This window comes from Gopherus evgoodei, unplaced genomic scaffold (assembly GCF_007399415.2).
Source record: "Gopherus evgoodei ecotype Sinaloan lineage unplaced genomic scaffold, rGopEvg1_v1.p scaffold_52_arrow_ctg1, whole genome shotgun sequence".
In the NCBI taxonomy this organism is placed as follows: Eukaryota; Metazoa; Chordata; order Testudines; family Testudinidae; genus Gopherus; species Gopherus evgoodei.
In genome coordinates this window covers 1,078,939-1,088,719 of record NW_022060073.1, presented here as the reverse complement: position 1 = coordinate 1,088,719, position 9,781 = coordinate 1,078,939, and the positions used below count along the sequence as shown (strand labels likewise).

At 69.3% G+C, this 9,781-nt stretch overlaps 1 protein-coding gene across 1 annotated transcript; it reads left to right on the top strand.

The window, feature by feature from the left end:
* The first annotated feature begins 1,176 nt into the window (after positions 1 to 1,176).
* Positions 1,177 to 8,207, top strand: TLX2 (T cell leukemia homeobox 2). The gene is made up of 3 exons (XM_030547073.1): positions 1,177 to 1,579; positions 4,460 to 4,697; positions 7,701 to 8,207. Exons 1-3 carry the CDS (start codon positions 1,177 to 1,179, stop codon positions 7,915 to 7,917), a joined length of 858 nt encoding a protein of 285 aa, XP_030402933.1. The 3' UTR covers positions 7,918 to 8,207.
* The last annotated feature ends 1,574 nt before the right edge of the window (positions 8,208 to 9,781 follow it).

Here is a 9,781-nt window from a genome sequence, read left to right as displayed (position 1 = left end):
TGTTGCTGGGGGGGCAGTGCCCTGCGGCGGACTGTGGGCCCCAGGATCTTCGCAAGGGGAGACCCCGGGCGCTGTGGGGCGGGCGCGGCTGGCGCTGCTGGTGTTGGCAGATCTGGCCCCTGCCCCCCCCCCAAGGCCCTGCGCTGCGCTTGGGGGGAGCCGTTCCGGACCTCGGAGATCCCCCCCCGCGGGTCCAGCAGACACTGGCCGGCTCCTCTGACCTTTCTTCCTCCCTGGGCCCGGGGCCCGGGTCCCTTCGCCCCACCCCTCGCCAGCCCGTGGCTGCCCCCGCCGCTGCGCCCGGGACGGGACGGGACGGGCTGCGCTGACTCCTGGACCGCCCCCAGGTGGAAGGTGCCTGACCCTGCGGCAGCCGCTGAACCCCGAGCGGGGCAGCTGAGTGGGGCGCTGGCTCCCCGCGGCTCCGGCCCGCCCGTCAGTGGCTCCGGCGAGGGGCGGCCCGTGGCTCCTGCCCCCGGCTTGTCCGGGCTGGGAGGCAGCTGCAAGGGGCGGCCGGGGGCCGGGCTGTGGGAAAGCGGCCGCCGCCTTCGCTGGGATTGAGCGCTAGGTTGGGAGCCGCGGAGCCGAGAGAAGGCGCCGTCCAGTGTCCCGACCCGGCCCGGCCTCCAGCCCCCTGCCCGGCCGGGCTCGCTCCGTCTGGGCGCTCGGGCCCGCGCTGCCCCGGCTCGGAGCGGGGTAAATGGAAGCGAATCCGGCCTTGCCCTGGGGCCCGGCCCTGCTCCGGGGGCCCCTCTGGCCAGGGCGGCTCCTGTGCCCTGGAGGCTGGGCCCGCGCCTGGCCTGGGCCGCGCCGAGCCGTGCCGAGCCGAGCCGCGCCTGGGCTCCAGGCCCGCTCGCGGGGCCCGGGGGCGGGTGCGCCCCGAATTCGTTTTGCACAGAAATAAAAGGGGCGGTTCCCCTGGACTCCCTTGACCACGCCCTCTTTGGGTGAGGCCTGTCAATCACTGCCCGAGGCCGCCAATCAGCGGGCAGGCGCCGGGCTTTGGCCCCCGCCGATGGACCCCGGCAGCAGAGCGCGCGCTGCCCCGGGGGCCCAGGCGCTCTCCGGGTACGTGCGGCCGCGCGCGGAGCGCCCAGGGGCCCGGGGCCCTGCGCATGGGGCCGGCCCCGGCGAGAGAGCGCGCGGGGAGCCGGGGTGCGCAGCGCGTCCCTCCCCATGGAGCCCTCGGGGCTGGAGCAGGAGGGCGCGGGCCAGACCCACCCGCCCCACGAGCCCATCAGCTTCGGCATCGACCAGATCCTGAGCAGCCCGGAGCCGGGCAGCTGCTTGGGGCCGGCCCGCCCGGCGGGGGAGCCGGACTACGCGCTCTACGGGAGCGGCTGCGGCGGCGCCTACAACCCCGCCTGCTCACTGGGCTCCCACAGCCTCAGCCGGAGCATGAGCGTGGCCCCGGGGGGCCCCGCGGGAGGGGTGATCCGGGTGCCGGCGCACAGACCCCTGCCTCCCCCCGCGCCGGCAGCGCCCGCAGCTCCCCCGCAGCCGGGGGTCCCCGGCCTCCCCAGCCTCACCTTCCCCTGGATGGAGAGCAGCAGGCGGCTCGCCAAAGACCGGCTTTCAGGTGAGCCCCCGCCCGCCGCCAGCTCTCTGGCCCGGCTGGGCGAGCCCCATTCCCAGCGGGGTGCGCCCGATCCCCGCCCCTCTCTCGGGGCCGCTCAGCCACGGGGCCCGGACAGGCATGAAACGGGGCCCGATCCCGGCAGGTGCCGAGCGCTCCTCGCTGACATCCCGGGCCGGATCGGGCTCTGCCACCCTCTGTCCGCGGGGCTCGTGCGGGGCGGAGCTGCCCGGCCCTGGGCAGGGAGCGGCCAGCGGCTCCGCGTCCCGCAGCATGAACCCGGGGCGCGGCAGGGCGGTGGCTCCGGCTGCTCGCCCCGGGGAGATGCCGGCCAGCAGGGGCCTGGCCCGGCTCCCCAGTCCTGGCCAGTTCGGTGTCTCGGCTCCGGGACAGAGTCAGCGCCTGTTGTCTGTTCCCGCACCCCGCTGCGGGGCCGCCGAAGAACCAGGACGAGGAGAGCGGACCCCGAGTGACAGCGGGATGGCGCCCGGGGGGCCCGGCTGCGCTGGGCAGGTGCGGGGGCGGCTCCAGCCACCAGAGCACCGAGCGGCGCCGGGGGCGGCAAGCTGGGGGTCGGGAGAGGGCGCAGGACCGGGGACCTCCCGCGAAAGCCGCCTGCCTGCCGTGCTTGGGCGGCAAAACACACAGAGCCGCCCCTGGCTGGTGGGTCCCCGGTCCCGAGGACTCCGGCTGGGGCTGGGGCTGTGCCAGGGCCCGGCTGGTCTGAACTCTGCTGGCCGCAGCCCCCGGGCCCCGGTGGCCCAGCTGCCTCTCCCCGCGCAGCGCCCGGCGGGGGGCAACCCCCGACCCGGATCTGGGGAGAAAAGTCCCCGGGTGCGCGGCCGCTTCGGAACCGGCTCCGGCTCACGTTGCTGTTTCCAGACCGCCCGGTCCTTTTCCGTCCAAGTCCCCGGCGAACTGCAGCCGGGTCCAGCAGCCCCAGACCCGGCTTGCTGAGCTGGAGCAGGGCACAGCCCGGAGCCCCGATCCCATCCCGCGTCCCCTCGGAGCTGGAGCCAGGCGGCGGGAAGGAACGGGGGTCCTGAGGCGGCCTCTGCAGCCCCCTTCCCTTCCCGCGCCCTCGCCCGCTCCCGCCGTGCGCTCCCCCGGGGCTCCCCCCTGCGCACCCCGCTCCCGCCGTGCGCTCCCCCGGGGCTCCCCCCTGCGCACCCCGCTCCCGCCGTGCATCCAGGACTCCCCCACCCTCAGCTGGTGGGACTGGCGATGTCCTGCTGGGGATTGCGAGGGCAGGTGCTGTGAGCACCAGCCCGGACGCCTGGGTTCTGTGCCCAGCTGTGACAGGGCCACCCAGAGGATTCAGGGGGCCTGGGGTCTTCGCCGGCGGGTCCCAGGGGGGGGAAGGACCCCCCCGCCGTCGAATTGTCCATGGTGGGGCCCGGGCCCTGCGAGAGTTTTCTGGGGCCACCGGAGCGAGTGAAGGACCCCGCTCCAGGGGCCCCGAAAAACTCTCATGGGGGCCCGTGCGGGGCCTGGGGCAAATTTCCCCACTTGCCCCCCCCCCCGGCGGCCCTGGGCTCTGAGCTGCTTTGCCAGGGAAGGTCAGTCTGTCCGTCTGCTCTCCGAGCACCCGGGACCCAGAGCAGCAGGCTTCTGCCCAGGTGTGTTATCGCTCCAGCGGACCCATCCCTGTCTCTGAAGCACCGGGGCACTTCCCCTGGCCGCCGGCGGAAGCTGGGGGCCCCAGGGGCTCCCCCTGGGGAAGGGTGTTTGGCTCCCGGCTGCCCCGGGGGAAGGGCCTTTTCCCAGAGCAGGGCCGGAGCTCCAGCCCTGGCTGCAGAGGGCCTGTGGCGTGCAGGGGGCTGTTTTGCCTGGGCTTTGAGCCGGTTCTTAGCCCTGGGGCAGGGAGTCCCTGTCCCTCTCCTGCCCCATTTCTGGGAGAGGGCAGTGATGAGGTGCAGTTGCCAACCCTCCAGGATTGTCCTGGAGTTTCCAGGCACTAAAGCTGATGCCATGGGATGAAATCTCCAGGAATGTGGCCAGCCACAGGTGGCATCCCTAGGTGAGAGCAGGCGGCCTGGGCAGGCCAGGTGTCTGGAGAGCCAGGGCTGGGCTCTGCCATGCTCCCAGGGTGCCCTCAGCTCAGGGCTGGGCCTCACACCTACCTGTGCCTTGCCAAGGAGCCCATGCATGCTGGGCTGTGGCTGGCATGTTGAACGGAGCCAGCCCTTCCCACGCGTAGCTGCAATCAATGGGGCCAGTCTCGGCTGCATCTGCGACCCGCCTCCGAACCCCCAGCCAGCGCCTGGATGGCTGAGCTGCAGTGACGGGAGCCCAGCCAGGTGGGGTGGCCCTGCCCGGCTGGGCCCCCGGCTGCGTGGCCGGTTTCCACTCCTTCCTGGGGGAGTCTTGATTCCTGTGCAATAATCAGGGGTGGGGGGACACGGGATGGTTCCCGAAGCCAGACCGTGCTGGCGGGAGTGGCCCTGAGCCATGGATAACGAGGGGATGGAGCCAGCCGGCTGGGGTGCCAGGCTCCCCAGTGGCGCCGCACCATTCCTCTAGGCCTGGGGTACCTGTCGGCCCTGCCATGTGCAGCTGGTGCAGTGGGGACACTCAGGGCCTGGGGTCAGAGTCTGGAGCCTGGCTCCCGGGCAGCTCCACCGGCTGCTTTGGCCCAGATCCCAGCTATGCCCGGTGCCTGCCCTCCAGCCCCCCGTGCAGTGCTGGCCCAGGATCTGGGCATGCAGGCAGTGGGCTCCAGCCATGCCTAGCCCGCGAGTTCGCCCGAGGCAGGTGGCCAGTCACTGCCAGAGGAGCTGCTGTGCCCCAGCAGGAGACCAGACCCCAGTGCCCATCGCGCCCCGGGGCCCCAGTATCCAGGCTGGCCTCTGCCCTGACCTCCTGCCTCCTGTCTGCCTGCAGCTGCCCTGTCCCCGTTCGCGGTGACGCGGCGCATTGGGCACCCCTACCAGAACCGCACCCCCCCCAAGAGGAAGAAGCCACGCACCTCCTTCAGCCGACTGCAGATCTGTGAGCTGGAGAAGCGCTTCCACCGGCAGAAGTACCTGGCCTCAGCTGAGCGGGCCACCCTGGCCAAGGCCCTCAAGATGACGGACGCCCAGGTGAAGACCTGGTTCCAGAACCGCCGCACCAAATGGAGGTAACAGGCTGCAGCCCAGGGCTGGGCCCCGCCACACCCAGCCGGGCCGAGTGCAGGGCAAGGTGTGCAGCACAGCCTCCCTCGCAGCTAGGGGCACCGCGAGCACCCCTGCCAGGCGAGGGAGAGCTCAGGGGGCTGAGCACTGGCCTGCTAAACCCAGGGTTGTGAGTCCAGTCCTTGGGGGGGTCACCTAGGGATCTGGGGCAAAAATCTGTCTGGGGATTGGTCCTGCTTTGAGCAGGGGGTTGGACTAGATACCTCCAGAGGTCCCTTCCAACCCTGATATCCTAGGACCTCCCCCTAGAGCCAGATTCCTGCCCCACTCCCCCTGCTGGGAGTAGCCACGGCTCCTGTTTTGGCAGGGCAGGGTGGCACAGCACTGAGGTGGGGGGCTTGAGGAGCTGGCGTGGGGCAGGGGAGTGTAGGTGAGGGGCAGGGTGGCACAGTGCTAGGACAGGGGACTTGAGCTGGCGTGGGGCAGGGGGGTGTGGGTGAGGGTCAGGGTGGCACAGTGCTGGGGTGGGGGGCTTGAGGAGCTGGCGTGGGGCATGGGGGTGTAGCTGTGGGGCAGGGTGGCACAGTGCTGGGGCAGGGGGATTGAGCTGGCATGGGGCAGCGGTATGTGGGTGAGGGCCAGGGTGGCACAGTGCTGGGGTGGGGGGCTTGAGGAGCTGGCGTGGGGCATGGGGGTGTAGCTGTGGGGCAGGGTGGCACAGTGCAGGGGTGGGGGGCTTGAGCTGGCATGGGGCAGGAGTGTGTAGGTGAGGGGCAGGGTGGCACAGTGCTAGGGCAGGGGGCTTGAGGAGCTGGTGTGGGGCAGGGGTGTGTGGGTGAGGGGCATGGTGGCACAGTGCTGGGGCAGGGGGCTTGAGCTGGCATGGGGCAGGGGTGTGTAGGTGTGGGGCAGGGTGGCACAGTGCAGGGGTGGGGGGCTTGAGGAGCTGGCATGGGGCAGGGGTGTGTAGCTGTGGGGCAGGGGTGGCACAGTGCTGGGGCGGGGGGCTTGAGGAGCTGGCATGGGGGAGGGGAGTGTGGGTGGGGGCAGGGTGGCACAGTGCTGGGGCAGGGGGCTTGAGGAGCTGGCATGGGGCAGGGGGGCATAGGTGTGGGGCAGGGTGGCACAGTGCTGGGGTGGGGGGGCTTGAGGAGCTGGCATGGGGCAGGGGTGTGTAGCTGTGGGGCAGAGTGGCACAGTGCAGGGGTGGGGGGCTTGAGGAGCTGGCGTGGGGCAGGGGGGTATAGCTGTGAGGCAGGGTGGCACAGTGATGGGGCAGGGGGCTTGAAGAGCTGGCGTGGGGCAGAAATGTGTAGGTGAGGGGCAGGGTGGCACAGTACTAGGGCAGGGGGCTTGAGGAGCTGGTGTGGGGCGGGGGGTGTAGCTGTGGGGCAGGGTGGCGCAGTGATGGGGCAGGGGGCTTGAGCTGGCGTGGGGCAGGGGTGTGTAGGTGAGGGGCATGGTGGCACAGTGCTGGGGCAGGGGGATTGAGGAGCTGGCGTGGGGCAGGGGTGTGTAGGTGAGGGGCAGGGTGGCACAGTGATAGGGCAGGGGGCTTGAGTATATGGGGCAGGGGGGTGTGGGTGAGGGGCAGGGTGGCACAGTGATAGGGCAGGGGTGTGTAGCTGTGGGTCAGGGTGGCACAGTGCTAGGGCAGGGGGCTTGAGGAGCTGGCGTAGAGAAGGGGGGGTAACTGGGGCAGAGTGGCACAGTGATAGGGCAGGGGCACACAGGGATGGGGTAGAGGGCTTGAGGAGCTGGCGTGGGGTATGGGAGTGTAGCTGTGGGACAGGGTGGCACAGTGCTGGGGTTGGGGGCTTGAGCTGGCGTGGGGCAGGGGTGTGTAGGTGAGGGGCAGGGTAGCACAGTCATAGCGCAGGGAGCGCACAGGGATGGGGCAGGGGGGTGTAGCTGTGGGGCAGGGTAGTACAGCGATAGGGCAGGGGTGTGTAGGTGAGGGGTAGGGTGGCATAGTGCTGGGGCAGAGGTGTGTAGATGAGGGGCAGGATGGCAGAGCGATAGGGCAGGGTGCGCACAGAGATGGGGCAGGGGTGTGTAGGTGAGGGGTAGGGTGGCACAGTGCTGGGGCGGGGGCTTGAGGACATGGGGCAGGGGGTGTGGGTGAGGGGCAGGGTGGCACAGCAATAAGGCAGGGGACGCACAGTGTTGGGGCAGGGGTGTGTAGGTGAGGGGCAGGCTGGCACAGTCATAGGGCAGGGGGTGCACAGGGATGGGGCAGGGGGGTGTAGCTGTGGGGCAGGGTAGTACAGCGATAGGGCAGGGGTGTGTAGGTGAGGGGAAGGGAGGCACAGCAATAGGGCAGGGTGGTACAGCGATAGGGCAGGGGTGTGTAGGTGAGGGCTAGGGTGGCATAGTGCTGGGGCAGGGGTGTGTAGATGAGGGGCAGGATGGCAGAGCGATAGGGCAGGGTGCGCACAGAGATGGGGCAGGGGTGTGTAGGTGAGGGGTAGGGTGGCACAGTGCTGGGGCGGGGGCTTGAGGACATGGGGCAGGGGGGTGTGGGTGAGGGGCAGGGTGGCACAGCAATAGGGCAGGGGACGCACAGTGTTGGGGCAGGGGTGTGTAGGTGAGGGGCAGGCTGGCACAGTCATAGGGCAGGGGGTGCACAGGGATGGGGCAGGGGGGTGTAGCTGTGGGGCAGGGTAGTACAGCGATAGGGCAGGGGTGTGTAGGTGAGGGGCAGGGTGGCACAGTGCTGGGGCAGAGGTGTAGCTGTGGGGCAAGGTGGCACCGTGCTGGGGCTGGGGTGTAGCTGTGGGGCAGGGTGGCACAGTGCTGGGGCAGAGATGTAGCTGTGGGGCAGGGTGGCACCGTGCTGGGGCTGGGGTGTAGCTGTGGGGCAGGGTGGCACAGTGCTGGGGCAGGGGTGTGTAGCTGTGGGGCAGGGTGGTGGGAGAGAGGGACCGGCCTGGGGCCGGGCGGGGCCGGGGCCGGGGGTCGAGGGGCTGCTGGAGGCACTAACGGGCTGTGCCCACGTCCCGCGGCAGGAGACAGACGGCCGAGGAGCGGGAGGCCGAGCGCCAGCAGGCCAGCCGGCTGATGTTGCACCTGCAGCAGGAGGCCTTCCAGAAGAGCCTGAGCCAGCCGCTGCCGCAGGACCCGCTCTGCATGCACAACTCCTCCCTCTGCGCCCTGCAGAACCTGCAGCCCTGGGCCGAGGACAGGAAGGTCACGTCCGTCTCAGGGGTGGCATCTGTGGTGTGAGCCCCCCTGGCGCAGGGGGAGAGACCTGTCTGCATGTTCCCACGAGGCTGCGGGGTGGCAGGGGCTGAGGCCGGACCCTCCATGCCTGCTGCAGAGGCAGACTCCTGGGGCCTAGGGACCATGATGCTGGTGCCCTCCCGGCTGTGCCTGCCCTGGCTGGGGTCTGCCCTGCCTCAGTACCCTGGGGGAGCAAGGAGCCCCAGACACCCCCCACACCCTGGCAGGCCAGGCCCCGCTGACTGACTCAAAGGCTCTGCCTACACCTGACGTACTAGTGACCTGTACTGCCAATAAAGGGTTAAAGTCTGTGTAAATGGAGACCTAGATCCCATCGGCCAGGCCCTCCCCCTGGGAGCTGGGCCCTCCGTGACTGGTTGGGGCTCTCTCCAGGGCAATACATGCCCCCGCCCCGTAGGGGAGACAGCCACCCCAACACCTGCAGGCCCTGCCCAGAGCTGCCTCAGCCTCAGCAAGGCCCAGTCCCCATGCTCCTGGCTCCCCTGGCTGGCTGCGGAGCCCAGGAATGGAGGGGAAGGCCCCCAGAGGGAAGCGGGCGCTTGAGGGCGAATGGTGCTCTGGGGCCAGCTCCGCACAGAGGGAGCATGGAGCTGCGGGCGCTGCTCTGGCCAGAGCCAGGGTCCGCTGCGGGCAGTGGCTGGGGCCAGAGGCAGGAGAGGGAATGAGGAGAGCAGCAGGGGGCTTGGAGCAGAGCCACGTGGGTCTGACTTCCCCTGACGGAGCCAGAGCAGAGCTTTCGGAGACCCACCCCAACTGGATTTCAGCTTTTCAGGAACGGAAAATCCACCACGCCCCCAGGAAATGGGTCCCATGGTCATTTCTCTCTCTCAGATTCCACCTTCTTTCCCGACTAAATTAGTCTGGCTTCAACTTCCAGTGTTTGAATCTATGTGACCAGAGCGAAGAGCATTTGGTTCCCTGCGTGAGAATGTGCCGGCTGGGACCAAGTCACCCGTGGACCTTCCCTTTGTGTGAGCTCCTGGGGCCGTCCCTTCCAGGCAGGTTTCTAACCCTTTCACCATCCCTTGGCGCGTCTCTGACCCCACTCCCATCTAGCCACATCCTTCGGGAATTGTGGGCACCGGAACTGGGCCAGGATCCCAGCAGCGGTCGCACCAGTGCCACACACTGAGGGGAAATCACCTCCCTGCTGCACCTCGAGATTCCCGTTTACACACGTCCCAGGATCGCGTTCGCCTTGTGGCTGCAGCATCATACGGGGAGCTCACGTTCAGCTGGATAGCCCCGAGTTGCTGCTCCCCAGGACGGAGCCCCCGCCCTCGGGACGGCCTGCACACTCTGCTCCTGATGGACTTCACGTGTGGTTGAACTGAAATACACATGGGTTGCTTGTCAGGGTGGGGACACACCCCTCTCTGTCCTGGGCCTGCCCATGCTGATCTCCCTCCCCGTCCATGATGCCCGATCAGCCCTTGCCCTGGGCGCGGGCAGGGGGGCCGGTCGGAAAGGGGACCTGACAGTGTCTGGTCAGATCTACTGACAGACACCCAAAGTCCGGTTACTGCGAGCATGGAGGCGCTGGGTCATCACCTGCATCGGCCCATACTCAGCCAGGGCTGCCTGCTGCCTGCCTGGGGCTGCTGCAGCTCCCAGCCCGGTCCCTCAGGACCCAGGCGGGAGGGAGTGAGGAGAGCAGCGAGGACAGGAGGAGGGGGAAGAGGAGCAAATAGGGCGGAGCATGGGTGAGGTGGGGGCACTGCAAGGGAGGTACAGACACTCCTGCTAAAGGGTCTGTTTTTTAAACATTGCAAAGTTGGGATCGCTCTGGCCATACCTACTTGCCCTTTTCCTCCCAAGCTGTGCAGGGCTTGGGCCCAGAGAAGAA

Bases quoted from the DNA above. Each gene is read 5' to 3' on its own strand.
- TLX2 (XM_030547073.1), top strand. From the start codon at position 1,177: ATGGAGCCCTCGGGGCTGGAGCAGGAGGGCGCGGGCCAGACCCACCCG. The intron at 1,580-4,459 runs GTGAGCCCCCGC...GTCTGCCTGCAG, and splicing joins CGCCAAAGACCGGCTTTCAG to CTGCCCTGTCCCCGTTCGCG. The intron at 4,698-7,700 runs GTAACAGGCTGC...GTCCCGCGGCAG, and splicing joins AACCGCCGCACCAAATGGAG to GAGACAGACGGCCGAGGAGC.